Raw genomic sequence first — 19,383 nt, forward strand, 5'->3', positions numbered from 1 at the left:
TTGAAAAGCAGTGTAATGTTAAACATAGCCTAGAAAGGCTTCAAAACGTTCACTTTAGAAACTGTCATTTTTAAAAAGAGACAAAATTTTAACGTTCAACAAATCACACTCCTCTCAGAGGCTTCTGTCTCTCCGATTTTCAGAGCACAAGTGTGATTAAGCACAATATCTAAGAGAAGGTGAGCCTCGAAGCGAAGGAGGGTGGGCTACATGTAAATCTATGAAATATACCAATGCTAGAGAACTACAGTTACAGGTTAGTAACTGATTTTCTTACTCTAGTATTTGATCTCCCATAGAGTCACATGCATAAATCAGAAAAATAGCAGTTGACTAACACATTTTTTGTATGAACATCAGAATAAAATTGTATGTATAGCAATACATCTCTACGTATACATATTTAAAAAAAAATGTAAACTATGCAAAACACATTAGAGGATGGTGGGTATGACTTACTGCGATGGCTCACCTTTACTGGAAAAAATGCTGCAATACCGCCTGGCCCACTGTCGCATTTCTGTGGACTGTGGAATCAAAGTAGTAGTGCTGCGTAAAGGCGTGTTTATTCTTTCAGGTCGCTGCTCTGCAGATATCCTGGACAGGCACACCTGAAAACAGCACTGTTGAAATCGATACACTTCAGGTTGAATGAGCTCGCATCACTGTTTGCAGAGGCGTGTCAGCTTTCTGATGACAAAAATGTATGGCATGGACTATCCATCGTTTGATGCTCTGTTTCAAGAGTGGATAACCATTTCTAGGAGCATAATGCAACTAATAACAGATTGAATTTGCGGAAGTGTTTCGTTTTGACAAGGTAAAATTTGAGACATCTCTAGACATCTATGGAATGCAATGTCCTTTCTGATGCAGTCTTGGGATCTGGGAAAAAGTCTTTAGAATTATCAGTTCATTTAAGTGGAAATCCAATGGTACTTTTGGAATACATTTTGGATTTGTTTGCAGAATTCCCCCTGCCATTCATTCCTAAATTGTAGAAAAGGTTCTGAAATGGTGAAAGCCTAGATTTCAACAACCTGTATAACTGAGGTGAGTGCCAACAGGATCACCATTTCCCATGACAGAAATGTAATGTCCGTTTTGTGGATAGGCTCGATTGGGCCTTTCATTAGTAGGGAAAGGACATTGCTCAATTGCTTGAGTGGGGGGAGGACGCCTCACTGGTAGGAAGACCCTGAAAAAACCTTGAGAAATTGTTTGAGGAGTCTGCTAGATCACAACGAAAGTGATGTCACTGATCTACGGGAGTAGAATATGGTCGCTAGGTTAGCCTTAATGGAAGCAAGACTTGGTTGTGCTAGATATAGTAACTAAGGAAGGATTTCTTACGACTTAAATCATACATGGTCACATTGGACTGCTAAGAGATGAAAATCTGCTTCCATTTCAGGCTGCAACTCTTGTTTGTACTAACTGAACAAGTCTTGGCTAAAATATCCCTGCATTCTTCTGGGATGGTCATATGCACAAATTTGTTAAATACAGGAGCCAGGCCGACAAGTGTGAGGATTTCTGATCCAGGTGAAGTACTCAACTATGGCTCATGGTCAGTAGAGACGGAAGTGTTTGCAGTTGGATGTGGTGTCTTTCTCACAGAAGTAACTCTATGAACCAATGTTGCAGTCGCCACCACATGGCGGTGAGAAGGAGCTTGCCAGACTCTGCATCTTCATGAGAATCCTTGTGAGGAGAGGAGTACGAAAAAAAAGTGTAGGCAAAGATTACAGTCTGTGTGATCGAAAACGCATTGCCCCACGACCCCGGTTGTGGATTTCAGATTGCGTAGAACCAGCATTTCCAGTTTTGGGATGTTGCGAACAAGGGCAAACACAAGGAGATGATGGATGGAGCGCTGAAATGTTTCAGACACTCACCCCCAGTCACAGATCTGGGTTTAACCCATCATCGTTCAACCCAGATCTGTGACTGGGGGTGCGTGTCTGAAAAGCTTCAGCGCTCCATCCATCATCTCCTTGTGTTTGCTTTGTTCGCCGTAAGTTGGCAGGTTATGCCCAGACGTGGGTCCCTTGCTCACTTTCCCATTGGATTCAAGCTAGCCTGGCTGATGAGGGCGGTTAGCCTGAAACCGGTTCCAGGATGCTTTTTTTCGGTCCAGGGAAGACCTGGCTTGGCAGTTCGGGCTGGGCTGTTCCCATAAAGCACAGGGTTAAGACTGATTTGCATATAGCTAGGTCTGAACAGGGGTGGCGAAATGAGCTACAGAACGATGATGGATTCAACCCAGATCTGTGACTGGGGTGTCTGAAAAGCTTAAGCGCTACGTCCATCATCTTCTTTTATTCGCCATGTTGCCAACAGGACCAGATTTGCTCTGCCCCATTGATGAGATTTCCTACAGGACGTATTTCGTAGCAAGTAGTTCTCAACTAGCTTAGAGGGTATGTGCCATTCTGCTTTCCCAGCTCATATTCTGCCTTCAGATTCACCTAGTGACTGATCGTCCACTATCAGAATCTCTGCACCTCTTGGGACAGCGCGTTTAAGACCTTGTGCTACCTTGTTTGTTGACAGAGTGAATGGTTGTGGAGTTGTATGTGTGGATAAGCACTGAAGAGTTCCTCATATTTGTAAGGAGTGCTTGTAAGACTAGAAGTACTGCCTTGAGTTCTAACAGGTTAATGTGAAGAAGCAGCTGAGATGGCTCCTATTTTCCGGTGACTTGGAAGCCGTGCAGATGAGATCCCCAGCCCTCTAAGGCAGCGTTTGTGGCGATTACCAACCGGTAAGCTTAGGGGTATGTTTGACAAGGCTACAGAAAGATTTGCCTCGAGTCCACCAAGATCGAGCTGTGTGAATTACCAGAATGACATGGATGGTATCGTCAAAAGAGCCTTGAATTTGAATCCACTGCCTGACCAGCTCTTCGTGCAACAGTCGCATTCGCAAACAGCAGGACGGAACCAAGGGAATGCAAAAGGACATCATTTCTAGCAGGGATTGATAGAGGCATACAGAAAATGAATTTTTTTTCTTTGCAATCAATGTGCTAAGAGCAACAATCTTGTCCGTCTTTCTGGTGTGGAGAATGCTTTGTTCAGTACGATATCCAGTGTAGCCCCAAATAACGTTATCCTCATGGATGGCGGAAGGACTGACCTTTGTGGATTTAGAGCAAGGCCCAATGTACTGGAAAGGCGTATACAGCCGTAGGTTGACCTCTGCGCAAACTCGTGGAAAGGTGGCTTGAGAAGCCAGTCGTTGAGGTATGGTACAACTTGGTGTTTTTGCCTTGAGGATGCAGCTACTGGCGACAGGCACTTTGTGAACCTCCAGTATGACTTTAGTTTCCGTTCTGGGGAGTATTGTAGCAGCTAGTCACCCCGGGTGCTCCTCCTCCGCATAGGTTTGCGCCGACACATACTTGCCCATGTGTTTACCTTCAGTGGTAGCTAATTCATTATATTCCTCCACTTTGGTATGTTTATCACTTAGGTGTGGCAGAAGTGTGGCTCACTGGTTAGAGGCGGCAGACCCTGATGCAGAGGTCTGGCCCGGGACCAGGGTTCAATTCCCGACGCGGCAGGGTACCGGTCTCAATGTCCGCGGACTCGACAATTCTCGCATTGGCGCCTACTCTAATCATGGGTCCCACTCTGCAACTCTGGGCAATAGCTTGCTTAATCTCCACAACGGCCCCAGTGGCACTGGGATGCCTGGTTCCACTTTGGGGGTGCCCAGTAGGGGGCATCTCACAGGGAAAACCAGGAAGGGTTCCACAGCGGTATACAGCGCCAGGATACCCTGAGTAGGGTGGCAGTGCGCTTTACAAGTAAACCCACATTTACATATCCCCTGTAAGTTGATGTTTCAGTTCCAGGTCCGTTATTTATTTTTTCTAGGAGCGTCCACCGACCTCTGATAGACCGGAGTACACCTGATGTACACATTGAAGGCCTCCCATACCCTCGAAAAACTGCTAATTGAACCTATATTATCGGTAAAAAAATCTCTGATGAGTTGCCATAGTTCTGCCTTAAAGGCAGAGTCAAACAGTGGATATGGTGGGAATCGCCATGTAAAGGCTGAGGGTTGGCAGTTATGTAGTTGTAACTCTAACACTGGTGAGTGGTCAGAGTAGGTGCAAGGTAACACTTCACATATAGTTACCCTAGGAACCAGACTTTTAGAGATTAGCCAGTAATCTATTTATGTGTGTGTGTCATGCACTGTTGAGTAATGGGTGTTTCCCCATTCCGCGTTTGAACAGTACCTACATGCATCTAACAATCGCAGCTGCCGAAAATTTACAGGGTGGGCCTTATGCTCCATCGAGTGCCGGATTCAGAACACAATTAAGATCTCCTCCCCACATCTGAGGGAAGTCACTGTGCTGATGCAAACAGACATTGAGTGAGTGGTAGAACTGCAGGTCGTCGTAATTAAGGCCATAGAGCCCAACTAGCAGCGGAGTCAAATCTTCCTTATGGCAGTGTGCCACCACAAATCTGCCAGCCGAATCGACCCTTGCTTCCTATAACTTAACTGAGGGTTTGCGGTCTACCAAGATTAGGACACCCCGTGCATGCGTGGTAAACCTGCTGTGCTGAATTGGCCTTGTAATCTATGTTGTGTCACTGCCACACTATTGGGGGCTAAGTGTGTCGGATGGCTACATCTACTTTATGTCGCTTGAAATAAGCTACTATAAGACAGAACTTCAAATGAATTCACTTCTGGCTGCAGAGGCAGAACTTAGTAGACTTATTATATGTGGGAGCCCATTGGATCAAAAAATATTGGAAATAATGATGTTAAAGAGCAATATTGCTGAAAGTGTTACCAGCAAAACGGCTGCAAATTATCTTGCAAAAAAGGAACAGGTGTTTGAGTATAGTGAGAGGGTGGGACATATACTTGCTGTTAGAACTAGGCAGAAAGCTAATGCTGGGGATATTAAAAATATGATAGATAACTCAGGGAATGTGATCCTAGACTCTAATGGTATAAGGAATGAATTCTGGAAATACTATACGGATTTGTATGATTCTGATACCAGGGTGGGTAGTAATGAAATAAGAGATGAAATAAGAGACTATTTGGGAAATATTCAGCTAGATATGTTGGAAATGGAAGATCAGATTAAGCTGGATTCTGATATAACATTGGAGGAAGTTACGATAGCATTATTAGAACTTCCATCCTCTAAGGCCGCAGGACCAGACCTCATCCCAATTGAATTTTATAAAACGTTTTTTTCATCTATAAGATTGGAGTTACTGGATACCCTTTTACAAGCACAGAGGGAAGTGTCAGTCCCAGATTCTTGGGGGGGCACTGAGATTATAGTTATTTTAAAAAAAGGCAAGCCATCCACAGCCCCAGGGTCATATAGACCAATCGCCCTTATGAATGCAGATGTGAAATTGTATTCAAAAATTTTGGCAACAAGGCTGTCCACTGTCATAGACAAATTAGTTTCACCAGATCAACACGGATTTATCCCCGGGAAAGGCACCACAACACATGTTAGAACAGTGATTACTTGCTTTGATGCTATGGAGGTTGCCGGCGGCCCTGTGGCAGCCTTATTCCTCGACGCCGAGAAGGCTTTTGACAGGGTCGCATGGGATTATCTGTGGGAAATAATGAAATTATATGGTTTTGGCAACAAATATATTAGGGCAATCCAGGTTCTATACAAGGCACCTACAGCTAGAATTAAAGTAAATCGAGATTTAACCGCACCTGTACAAATTAAAAGAGGTACTAGACAGGGCTGTCCTAGTTCTCCCCTCCTTTTTGCATTATATATGGATCCGTATTTGCGTTATCTGAAGTTTAATCCTAATATCCCACCTCTTGTCTCAAACGGATTAGAGGTTAACGTATTAGCGTATGCAGATGACGTTGCTATAATCACCCCAGATCCATTTAAAGCAATGGGGGAGGTTGAGCTGGAGGCTAGTAAATTTGGCAGAATATCTGGGTACAAATTAAATAGTGCAAAAACACAGATTATTAAAAATACAAAGGTTCAATATAATGATACACGGGTGGTTCCAGCAGCAGTGTATTTAGGAGTTGAGATCTCACCTAATTTGGACACCGTGGTAGAACGGAATATCTCCCCTTTAATTAGGAACGTAAGCACAGAATTGGTCAGAATAAATAATCTTAGGCTTACTTTAGTCGGGCGTACAAATGTAATAAAAATGATTATACTCCCCAAATTCCTTTATTTCTTTCGCACCATTCCTCTTTTGTTTGAATCAATTTGGTTTAATAAGTTGGAATCGATATTAAATAAATTTATATGGTCATATGGGAAGACTAGAAGGGCCTATAAGTTTATGACTTTGCCGAGGGCTACCGGAGGATGGGGGGTCCCGGATTTCAGGTTGTATTACTGGGCATCTGTACTACAATTCACTCAGGGCTTGTTGGGTGCAGGCGATTTAGATCTGAATGTTAGATCTTTTTCGACAATGGTATACTCTATCGTATTGGGGGCAGATGCTTCAAATGCTTTTCTAAATTGTGCGGATTTCCTTTACTACAAACATACACGTTTTAAAACAGTTAAAGCTGCATACAACATTTGGATAGCGGTAGCAAAAAAATGCGGATTGGGAAGATATAATAGGTATACTAGAATATATAGGAATAGAACACTACCACCCTTGATCTTCTCTGATTCTATAATGGCAGACTGGAATATGAAAGGTATAAAAAAAATAGGGGACGGATGGGAACATCTTGCAATTTTCAGATTTGATGGCAAAATACGATATAACAAGAAATAGCTTTTTTAAGTATTTGCAAATTAGGAGCTTTTTGGGTAAGAAAAAAGGAGGAGAATGTGGATTTCGGAAGAATAATCTTATGGAATCCTTAGATCAGGGTGGAGAGTGCTCTATACGATTTTTTTATGCTAGTTTAGCAGAATTAAAGAAGGATGATACTGGGAAATTCGGGGACAAATGGGCAGGAAAATTAGGGGTACAGAATCAGTGCTTTTTGGATTCATTGGATTTAGGATGTTCTGTTTTGTGTTCTGCTTCTCTTCAATCGCAGCATTTTAAAACTTTATATCAACTTTATCATACACCGGACCGCATTGCACAGTGGGGTGCGATTACAGGGACAACTTGTGCTCGCTGCGACGCTCCGGCAGCAGATAGTATTCACATTTTTGCACTTTGTCCCCAATTAGATAATTTACGAAAGGGTATTGAAGAATTTATGCGACATACACTTGGTTTAAATGTGACTCTAACACCAACTGTTATTATGCTAGGGGTTAGGGGATTTAGGGGTGACAATACTGAATTTGTATTCTTAGCAATGGCAGTGTATAGGTTATTAATTGCTAGAGTATGGCGGGACCCTCTCCCTCCCACAACACAACAATGGATTGCTTTATTATTGGGGATATTTAACCTTGAAAAAGGTATATATGCTAGGAAAGGTAAAAGAGCAAGAAGACTGGGTTTGAAAATATGGGAACCTGTATATTGCTGGAAAGAGAGAGTAAGTGCAAGCCATAGTCAATAAGATTTTGTTTTTTCCACCTTTATATGTTTTTGTCTAAACCTCTCATACAGTAATTATTTTGTTTAAGTTTTGCATTGTGATCTCTGTTTATACAAATGGCATTTTTTTTTGTATGTTGTGTGCCAATGAAACAAGAAAATCTTTTAATAAAAATATTTAAAAAAAAAAAAAATGAAATAAGCTACTATTTTTCATATTTTCCTATAATCATTAAGCCCTCTGACATTCCAAGTGAGGAATCTAATCTGTGGGCCAGAGCGTTGGTTGGTTATTCCTTCTCTTGTATCCAACTATTTATTATAATTGGTGTTTGCACTCAGTAGTCAGACAATCCACATAAGTATTTTGAGTGTTTGATTCTAATCTAACATTAACAGTCCCATTACAAGTCCCAACCAAGCTATACATTCCCAAACTTTGCAAAGCAGTAATATAGCCCCCCCCCCTTGACTGCAGTTTACCCCTCAAAAACATACAAAAGTAAATGAACTATAAGTAGTGGTGCACACATGGGGGTGGATGTTGCCCGACATTCTCCTCCGCCCAAGTTCCAATCTTTTTTGTAAGGCATTATCATCGATGGGTCTTCCATATGTCACTTAGGTGTAGCTTACTGATGGCAGCTCAGTCCCAAGACCCTCTCCCTAGCGTTTAAAGTATTCCTACCAGTTCTCTTCAGTAAACGTACCAAAGAACAGGCTAGTGGTAGTTATAGCAACATTACCAGTATCTTGTGGTCGAGGGGCGGGAGAAGGGCGATTCCTTCCTCCTTCCATTACATGTCTTCATTATGATGGTCCTTCTGCCAAAGGGGGTTGTAACACTGGTCAGCCATTCAGACTCCAAGATATAATGGTCCTTCATTAGCGTCCTTATCTGTGGCAGTAACTACAGTGGCTTGAAATGATCTTGACAGCACTGTATGTCTCATTGTCCCTCATTATCCAGCGAATCTGCTTCCCCATCAGGAGTATTTTTAAGGTGACTCCTTTTCGCGTATTCTTCTTCTCTTTTTGATGAACTGAAGAACTGTCTTGGGATCAGAAAAGATGCGTGTCTTCCCTTCCGCTGTAACACGCAGTTTAGCAGGTTACATCATGTTGTATTGTATGTTGATCTCACGTAATATTCTCCTAACTGGCACAAATTGGCAAAGGGCTTCCAGGACCTGTTCCGTGAAGTCCGGGTAGATAGACTTTTCCATGTGTCGAAACACAGCTCCAGCAGCTCTCTGGCTTTCCGTAGCGCCACATCCTGGTCCCCGTAATTTAGCAATTTTGTGACTATTGGACGGGGTTTGCACCCGGGACCGGTTTTGGCGCCATGCAGTGATGAGCACGTTCTACCACAAATATGTCTGAAAACGGGTCTCTGCCCATCGTGCTCACTAGTATGAAAAAATAGCTCCATGTTTCCTGGATTGGTAGATTCTGCAATTCCGGTTATGCGCAGGTTGCTGCCCCTAGAGCGCGCTTCCAATCTTCAATTGGAGGGTTTGGCGTAGTCCATCCAATTTTTGCTCCTGGCTGAGTCTTCATTGATTACGTCCTGCACATCCAAGACTCTTTTTTCAACAGTGTCCAGTCTTTGTTTGTGTTTGTCTAGTCTCTCTGATATTCTGTCCATACGGAATGAGAGGGCATCTATTTTCCCATCAATTTTTGTTAGGCTACGTTGCATAACTGCTAATATTTGCCTTATGTCTGCATCCGCCGTAGGGTCACTGGCTTCCCGGCCCGAGTCAGTGGGAGCTGTGTCCGCACCTCTGGATATGGTGGCTCTTCGCGGCTCGATTACAGCTTTGTCTGTGCTTTGTCGGTTTTCCCCATGTTGATAAGGTATTGTGGGAGGGACTCAGTGGTGCAGTGGATCTGCTCTGAAGAAACACCTGTGCTCTCAACACGAGCTGTGTAATCTTTGTTATTCTCTACTTTCCGGCAGTGCTGGTCAATTTTCGGTTTTGAAGGGTCTCACCATGCCATGCATGACCTCTACCACGTGACCTTGGTCGTTTCTACCTATATCTGGCTAGCACGGATCTAAAGTAAGCGAAGCATCTGGTTATGGTTTTGCTGCTTTTATTTGCAAGTCTGTCTACTAATTACGCGGTATTGTCACTTTAGCTTAGGCTAGTTTAGGCTTCCATTGTACTTAGCGTGCTAATCATGTGTGTATAAGCGTCCTCTCTCAGCCATGCCACATCACCCCACCCCACTGTATTAGGATACTAGTTGGTTTTGCAAGGACCCGTCTCACCTCAATGTAGGTGTTTGCGTTGCGCTGGTGTTGCTTTGAAGTGCCAAACAGCCTGATTCATCAACGGGCCGTTTTGCGAGCCCCTAATAGCGATTCATAGCGAATCGCTATTAAGGACTCGCAAAACGGTATTCATGTAGGAATTGCTAAATAAATAGCGATTCCTACACATTCCTTATTTGCGAGTAGCAAATTGCTAATCGCAAATTAGGAATAACTCCCCATTCATTCCTATGGGCCAAAAGGCACATAGGAATGAATGGGGAGTATTCCTTATTTGCGATTAGCAATTTGCTACTCGCAAATAAGATAGCGATTTAAAGGGTGCCAGGGGTGTCCAAAGGACACCCTGTAGCACCCCTTAAATGCTAATTGAAACTGGTGTTGCGCACACACATGTCCAAAGGACATGTGTGTGTGCAACATGCAACTTAGAAAAATGCTTTTAAAAGCATTTTTCTAAGTTTTTGCTATTTACCGAGAGGTCTGACCTCTCGGTAAATAGCGGCCCGAAATTGCGAATTAGCAATTTAAAAATGGTTGATGAATTGCATTTAAGTAATCTCAAATAGAGATTCCTTAAATGTAATTCCTCGCAATTTAGCGAATTAGCAATTACCGATTTTTGCATTTGGGAGGATGAATCCCAAATGCAAAAATTGCGCTCGCAATGGGCCAGATTCTCAGAATCTGGCCCTTTGCAAGCGCAATTCGGCTTGATGAATCAGGCTGTTAGTCTCTTCTCTCCTCTGTGCCCTTCTGTTGTGCAATGGTGAGTGCGCAGTTCCACTTCGGGGCCTGCGTTATATTGGTCTTCGATCCATGGACCAGAGTAGGCATACCCGGTCCGCCGGGACTACCGCAGTTCTGCTTGCCATTGATTTTCTGGCTCTTCCGTTGCCAATATCTATATGTGTATATGGGTCAGCCCAGTCGCCTTCGCCATGGGTTCCTGCTATCTCCTCTCACGCGGCTCAACTGCATACCATTGAGCCACCAGGCAACTCCTCGGCAGCTTCTTTCAGCCGATCTCTCTCACTGCTCTCTGCCACAGTGGCAGCTCAGGTCCTCTCACCTGCACCGCAGCCTCGGTCTCCCTTACTTCGCTCAGGCGCATGGAGCTGGGATGTTCCGGGGCGTACCTTATAGACTATAGGCACGTTCTCCACCCTGCAGGCCTATGTCTCCCCTCACTGCAACCACCATCAGGCCTCACTCTCTATTTCCTTTTGCAGCTGGCGCCTCTTGCCAGTCACCAGGCTCCATACGCAGGCCTTAGAATATCAGCCCTCCTGACGGATATCAGCAGGCACTTCCCTGCCTCTCAGGGGGAAGATCTTCTGGCAGGGTGGTCGCTCGGCAGTCGCACCAGATCACGCTCCCGCACCATCTAGGCACGGCTCTCCATTTCTCCATGCCCAACGTTAGTTTTCACCAGGCTTTCTATACTGGAGGCTTCTGCTTTGTACCACAGGATTTTCCCGGTACACTCGGCCGTTTGTGTAGTTTTATTTGAGGATTCTGTAGGATAATGTAAGTTGGGTCTCTGGAGCTTTGCTACTCTGCAGCCATCTTGGAGTCAGGCAAGCTCCGCCCCTGGTTGGAATACAGTTGTGCTACCCTAGGTGGTTTGCACAAAACTACAACGGCTCCTTTAAGGGCCTCCCTTAACTCCGAGGCAAGGGTCATCACAGGATCCAAAAGAAACAAGCACATCGCTCCTGACTTAAAATCCCTCAATAAGCTGTCCTAAGAAGCAAGGATTCCGCTGAAAATTGCATGTGTGAACAACAAAGTCCCACACTTCAATGACCCAGGTTACCTTGTTCACAAACTTGACCTATCCAGAGGCTCAAGATCCTCTAGAAGCTGTAGCACCTTACAGCTGAAACCAAAGAGATTCTCTAAAAAGAAAACTTACAATAAAGCCTTCTCTGGCATCGCCCAGAGAATTTGGAAATCCAGCCCCCACTGAAACTAGACTGAATCCCTCTACAGCATCCTTTAAGAAAGAAATGAAAATGCTACTTATGAACAAATTCGTGCCTTCAGTCCTATGACCACTTTTCTCAGACAATATCAGGTCTCATCTCTCTCTGGACTATTGTTCACTTGTTATACTATTGTTTTTACCTTTCTGTTTTAACAATGAGGTGACACCGCCCTTATCAGGTGAGCGGCCATATCCTGTACTGTTTCTCGATTGGTTTTATATGTCTCTGCTCTTCTAACATTTGTAAAGCGCTCTCATAACCACGAGGGTCCAGTTTGAGCTATATATAACTATCAAAATAAATAAACTAAAATACATTTTTAACATTAGTAAACAATGGCATGAGTGAGAAACTTTTTCTTCCAAGATTCCCATCGTCTTCAAATTATCCTTCAGTATTATACTTCCTTTCCATAAGTATCATATTTCTGCGAAATTACATTGACAAAATGCTCAATCCTCTTTCCCACCGGCAACCTGAAGCTCATTACCTGACAGGATTGTTGTTAAGCGATACTCGCAATGATTCCAAACAGAGAAGTAGATCACCACCGCGCAGGCCAGACCTCAGCTCTTGAATGTACATTAGTGCAGACTTGGAGCTCTCCTTTTGGCTCATTCCCTTTAAACAGAAAAAAAGAGTACTTTATTAGTAAGGACTTGATAAAGTTATCATTTCTTCAGCGATAAAAGCCAGATGATAGTAAAGGGGCAATGTTGTATTTAATGCTGATCCAAATTACTCAGACAAATAAATGGATGCATTTTAACTTTAATTTAGGATTAATTCTTTTGGGCAACTAATCACATACGTTGTCAGAGTTCTTTACAATAGTATTAAAAAACAATGAGTTACAACAGAACTACTTTCACAAAGCAAGCTGAATGTTTTGCTCATCTCATGGGAAGAATGAAAGATTAAACACTGGTGGTAGTGAAGCTCTGCAGTGTGGTTCGGACTTTGATTATCTAAATGCATTTAACACTGGACTTGCAACCATTGCCAACTGTCAGGTGTACCTTCCAGAAAAACTGAATATTCAACAAGCATTGGTAAAGCCAATCTGTATCGTCTTCGATACCTATTGGCTTTGGCAAAGGATTTTAGCGATGCTGCACCACTCAAACAAGGAGAGAAAAGGGCTGACACCATTGCGTATCCTCCAACAAAGATCACATATCACAAAAAGATACGATCATTCTCAGGATCCCTAATTTAACTTAAACCCAATTATAAAAGTACTGACTATGTGTTCCTTATTGGGCTCTCGCACAAAGGCTAATGTGTCTAGAAATTACAGTTCTATTTGACGAGGAAGCCTCACCCATATTTTTTGCCATATTTTTGGCGGCCTCCTTGCACCCTGGTAAGATGGTACTACCAGGGCAGATTCAAACCCAGATGGAGTTCTCGATACCCACTTCCACCTTACATTGTCGCGGCTGCCAGCATTTCCTACAGAGCAGATTCATCATTTATTAGCTCCAAGAACTATACTCTTCGCGACGCAACTTATCCGAAATATTGCAACACTGCATTGGCTGTAAATTAAGAACTACTCACACTCGAGTATTTATCGGAATACGTTTTATCCCACTTTGAAACCGACTCGTTTCATTTGGTCTAGAGCCCAGCCGGGTTGGAATTATCACCGGCCAAGCGACCTTTTTCCTTTCGATTGGAATGTACAGCCCTGAGGAGTCGCACTATTATGTGACGAAACACGTGTCGGCTGGCTGCAAAGGATATTAAGATTCTTTACAGATTGCGTTCAAGATTTTGTATTATCTCCGACAGCTATAACTGTTTTATTTGGTGTTAAGGTGTCCATTGAGACATGGACTTACGAAATAGAGAAGGAATTACTCTCTTGTTGTGTGCAATAGGCATCATGCTTCTATGTTCATACACGTATGTTCTTTGAACAGACGTCTTGAGGGGTTATAGGGCTTATCCCCTCGCTTATATGCACCAACACCTACTACTGACAATCTTACTAATCTGGGGTCGACATTAGCGGAGCGCCCATCCCCTTCTTTCAAAAAACCCTGGTTTTTTGCTATATGTGCTTTGAATATGCTTTGTGGGCTTTACAAAAGATACAAAACCTGTTCTTTATCTCACTTGCAGATATGCCTTTTGATACTGACAAAAAGTTTCTGATCAGTTTTGACAGAGTGCCTATATACCAGTATGACACATGAATAACCCGGATAGATGACTTACTCTCAAACAGTTTTTGGGACTACATGACACACAATTTCGTAATGGTCTGTGCACACACGGCCCTCACTCACAACTTATTTTGAGTAATAAGGGGAGTTTTTTTCTGCAGATACACAGAGCATCTATGGGCAGTACCTTCGCCCCAAAGCTAGTGTGCCGTTATGTACATTAATTTGCCCAGTCCCATCCATTCAGACCTTCCGAGTGCTGTGCTTTAGCCTTCCCCAGAATAGGACTTGCTGGTTCCAGGTGTCTAGTCAAGGAGGCCAGGACCCCTTCTATCTCCTAGTCACGGTTCTTTTGGCTAGTAATCATGCAATGTCAGCAGATTTCGTAGCCACTTTGTGGTTCTTGGGTCAAGCATACTTCCCAAGGATGCAACCCTCTACACTCCCAAATATTTGTTTTCCCCGTCACACTTTCTTTTTTCATCTTTTATTGTGTTCCAATATGTATGGAGCTTGTGGCAGCTCCAGAGAATGTGTTGGGAATTAGCGGTTTCATTTCAGAATCAAAGATAAAGACCCAGGACCGCAGGTATACTCTCCCTACTTTACTTAGGGTAAGATACACCCTTTGTAACATACTGAATTGGATATTTCGCAATCTAGCATTCCAGAAAACATCCTTTGTGTACTCTGCCACACCTTACCGCCGAATATGCGGCCCACCACACTTTCCCATTTATTGAGAAGGCACTGCTTAGCACACAAAAAGGACTCAATGCTGGGAGCTGAGCCCTCCTAAAGCCTACCCTGATGTATTATTTATCTCCTAGTTGGAACTCTTATTAATAAGAGTGTGAAGTACTAAGAGAAACCTAGAAACAGTGACTCGGTCCCAAAGGGCGTTACGGAACCAGCTAATCATAATAATGACAACACCGTTCATGATTGTTGCACTTGGAGGGCAATGAGCAAGTGTGGGCTCATCCTGGGAGTTTGACTAAATCCTTACAAGCCTTAAGAATAACTGATATTCGTTGTTTAGTACAGAATCTTCATGAAAACTAGGCACAACGCCAGAGTTAATGAAATTAAGATGGACAGAATTGAGCTGGGGCTTGACCAGCAAACAAGCAACAGATAATTGCTTAGCTAAGCATTAGGGTTGAGGAGCCATCACAGTATAGTGATGACTTAATTAGGGCTGACAGTAGGTCCAAGTATCACAAGATTCCTTGTGGTAGTACGTCTGCATGCACAGGTCAAAGACCTAGCACCCATGGAACAGGATCGGACAATCCTTGGGGGTGAAGCACCCAAAATCTAGTCCTTATCACTTGAAATAGATCTTCAGTTGCCTCCAATGAAGTTAAATGCAAACTGTGTTACCAATGCCTTATCGAGTTGTGAAAGAATTTGAGAGGTCTATGTAAAATTAGAACATGCCCAAAGCATACGATTCTTTCAATGGCCAGCTGGGTCCCACACATGAGAAACCGATAGTGGTCAAAACGCATGGCATTTGAGAATAGTTTTTAGAAGCAGTTGAACTGAAGGCATTATAGATAACAAAACACTAGGAATGGTTATGCAAAAGTCACATTTTCATCCAATGCACTGGGTGAAATAACAAAACTGAATTGGCCACAATACATTAGAGAAAGGGGTTAAAAATGGGGAATCCAAGACATTTTTATTTAGTCTAGCTATAGAAAGCATTAGTTCTTCCAAACTAATGCATTTTTAACAACAATGGCTTATGGCACACAAAAAGATGAATAGAGATCCATAGAAGCCAAAAGGATTGTTGGAGTGCCGAATTGGTGCTTATCCCTACCTTGCAAATATAACGGAAGAATAACGCACATTAGAACACGCTTTTCTTAGAATTTGATTGGAGCCATAACTAATAATTGTCATTTCTAATACTATTAGTTTCATGTGACGTAATAGAGGGCAATGTTTAAGTAAGAATGCAGCAGATCCTATCAACTTGTGTATATTTATTCGAAAAAGAGGTTGAAGAGATATACAAGGATGTTACTTTGAAATACCATACTATCTTGTGAGAAGGCATGAGTGCAATCTTAAAGCAATCATATTTATGTGGATCACTTTATAAGGCTCATGAGAGCATGAACGCGCTCTCTCACTCACCCTGTGTACAGGAGTGATAGAAACCAGAAAAGTTGTCTTCAAAGAAAGATGCCAAAAGTACGATCTGAAGGAGAATGAAAAGATGGGCTGATCAGCTTTGATACTGGAGCATTTGCCTTCCCTGGATAAAACGCTCTTCATAATGCAGCTGGACTTCAGTAAGCAGATAAATGAATTTCAATAGAAGAAATTCAAACCAGATTTTGCATCATAAGGGAAGACAAGGAACTGAAGTTTCTTGCAAAAAAGTCTTTGAATAAATAAAATATTCCTAGCATAACATGCAGGATCTTTTCCGCTTGATAGTGCAACACAATATTAGGTAGAAGATACTGGTGCCTGTTAAAGCACAAGTTACTACTTGTGTAACGATATATCTGTAAGAGACATTAGTTAGTGCTAGATTCCTTACCTTAGAATATCCCCAGGCGTCAGACTGGATCCGGAAATGTTTGCACAGCAATACCCCTGCACGTCGGTAGGCGTCGTCTGCGGCTACGCGTCCGTCGTCGGCGTCGTTAGCGCCGGAATGACGTCGTCGGAGTACTTAGACGCCGCCCATGCGCGCTGACGTCAGTTCTGATACACAGCTTTTCCGCGCCAGATACGCAGAGGCATGATAGAACCAACACTGGTGCCAAGAAACTAGGGCCCTGAAAGGGGATGACCTTAACCCTAGATATCGGTTCGCAGAACGGGGAGGTTGGGTGGGTCAGTAAGGAATCTATCACTAACTAATGTCTCTTACAGATATATCGTTACACAAGTAGTAACTTGTGCATCTGAAAGAGACACGTTAGTGATAGATTCCTTACCTTAGAATAGATACCCCAGCAATACCAACCCCGGTGGTGGGTCTGCGAACCAATAATCACACCAGAAAGTCCTGGAGGACGGAACGGCCAAAGAAGCCATCCCTCCGGACTGGACTGTCCAGGCAGTAGTGTCTTGCGAACGTGTGCAGCGAGGCCCACGTAGCTGCCTGGCAAATGTCCTGCAAGGGCACTCCCCGGTCCAGGGCAGTTGTAGTCGCCGTGGCCCGAGTGGAATGAGCCCTCAATCCAACAGGTGGCTCCTTCTTAGCCATGGAGTAACATGCCTGGATACACAAGATGATCCACCGGGAGATGGTCCGCTTGTGTACCGCCTTCCCCTTCTTAGCGCCCACGTAACCAACAAAGAGTTGGTCATCCACCCGGAACTGGCGTGTGCGATCCAAGTAGAATGAGAGCGCACGTTTTGGGTCCAGACGGTGGAGCCGCTCTTCCTCTTTAGAGGGATGCGGAGGCGGGAAGAAGGTTGGCAAGGTGATGGACTGCCCGATGTGGAAGGCTGAGACAACCTTGGGCAGGAAAGATGGCTTAGTACGCAACACCACTTTGTCCGGATGGACAGAAAGGAAAGGTGGAGTACAAGAAAGGGCCTGGAGCTCACTCACCCTCCTGGCAGAGGTGATGGCAACCAGCAAGCAGTCTTCAGAGTTAAAAGGCGAAGAGGACAGTTGTGAAGTGGCTCAAAGGGAGCGCACATTAGGAAAGTAAGAACAAGGTTCAAGTCCCACTGGGGCATCACGAAGGGAACAGGAGGGAACATGTGTGTGATGCCCTTAAGAAATCTATTTACAATAGGGGACTTGAACAGAGAAGGCTGATCAGGTAGCCTTAAGAAGGCGGAAAGGGCAGAAAGGTAGCCCTTGACAGTGCCCAGAGCAGAGCCCTGCCGGGCAAGAGAAAGAAGAAAGAGGAGAACCTCAGAAAGAGGGGCAGAGAGTGGGTCCACAGCCTTTGCTGTGCACCATGCCACAAATCTGTTCCACCTGCAGGCGTATACCGACTTTGTGGAGGAACGCCTGGCTGCCAGAATCACATTACAGACTTCGGGAGGCAAGTCAAATGGCCTCAACTGCCGCCGCTCAATCTCCAAGCTTGTAGGTGGAGACTGGACAGGTTCGGGTGGAGGACCGTCCCCTGCTGCTGCGACAGAAGGTCCTCCCGAAGAGGCAGACGAATCGGGGGATCGACTGACATGCTGAGTAGCTCGGGATACCAGTATCTTCGTACCCAGTCCGGAGCCACAAGGATAACCTGGGCCCGGTTGCGCCTGATCTTCAGCACTCTGGGCAGAAGTGGTATAGGAGGAAAGGCGTACAATAGACCGCAACTCCACTCGCGACGAAAAGCGTCTCTGAGCGAGTGCCGCCTTGGAAATTCCAACGTGCAGAACTGATGACATTGCGCGTTCTCTTCGGTGGTGAATAGATCTAACCAAGGCTCTCCCCACTGCTGAAAGAGGCCTTGCGCCACGTCCGAGCTCAGACGCCATTCGAGATCCATCATGCACCGACGGCTGACTTCGTCCGCCCTGGCATTCAGAGAACCTGCCAGGTGTTGAACCACCAGGGTCACGCCCCGACGTTCCAGCCACTGCCAGAGGCGCAGAGCCTCCTGGCATAGGTTCCACGACCCCACCCCGCCCTGTTTGTTGCAGTACCACATGGCGGTGGTGTTGTCCGTGAACACCTGCACTTCACTCCCCCGGACAGAGGGGAGGAATGCCTTCAGTGCTAGACGAATAGCCCGTAACTCCAACAGGTTGATGTGGAGCCGGGCCTCCGCCGGAGACCAGAGTCCTCTGATCTCCGCCTCTCCCATGTGGCCACCCCAGCCCTGGAGGGACGCTTCCGTCACAACTACGTGCTCCGGGTGGGGTAGGGAGAGGGATCTGCCACTGACCCAATCGCGGTCCGTGAGCCACCACTGCAACTGTCTCGCAGTGCCCGCCGAGATCAAGACGCGATCGGACAAGTTGCCATGATGCTGGGCCCACTGAAATTTCAGGTCCCACTGCAGAGCCCGCATCCGCCACCGGGCGTGACACACCAGAAGGATGCAGGAGGCCATCAGTCCCAGAACCCGCAGAATCAACCTGACCGAGACTCGGGATAAAGGCTGGAAGGCTGGAATCAGAGCCTGAATATCCCGAACCCGCTGTTCGGGAGGGTAAACCCGAAATTGCGCCGAGTCTAGAACCGCTCCGATGAAGAGGAGCTTCTGAGAGGGACACAGGTGCGACTTCGGCACAGCCTGAATATCCCGAACCCGCTGTTCGGGAGGGTAAACCCGAAACTGCGCCGAGTCTAGAACCGCTCCGATGAAGAGGAGCTTCTGAGAGGGACACAGGTGCGACTTCGGCACATTGATGGAGAACCCCAGCAAGTGCAGGAGGTCGGCCGTAGTCTGGAGGTGGCTGACGACTGTCTGGGGCGA

General features: G+C 44.8%; 1 protein-coding gene across 1 annotated transcript in view; it reads right to left on the reverse strand.

Annotated features, from left to right (window-relative positions):
• The window catches only part of DIAPH1 (diaphanous related formin 1), a 1,046,618-nt gene that overhangs the window by 726,088 nt on the left and 301,147 nt on the right, over positions 1-19,383 (reverse strand). Inside the window, exon 5 of the mRNA XM_078653498.1 lies at positions 12,280-12,410. Coding sequence (XP_078509624.1) covers positions 12,280-12,410 — 131 coding nt within the window. The remainder of the gene's footprint in view (positions 1-12,279; positions 12,411-19,383) is intronic.

Source organism: Lissotriton helveticus, chromosome 7, assembly GCF_964261635.1.
Source record: "Lissotriton helveticus chromosome 7, aLisHel1.1, whole genome shotgun sequence".
Lineage (NCBI taxonomy): Eukaryota > Metazoa > Chordata > Amphibia > Caudata > Salamandridae > Lissotriton > Lissotriton helveticus.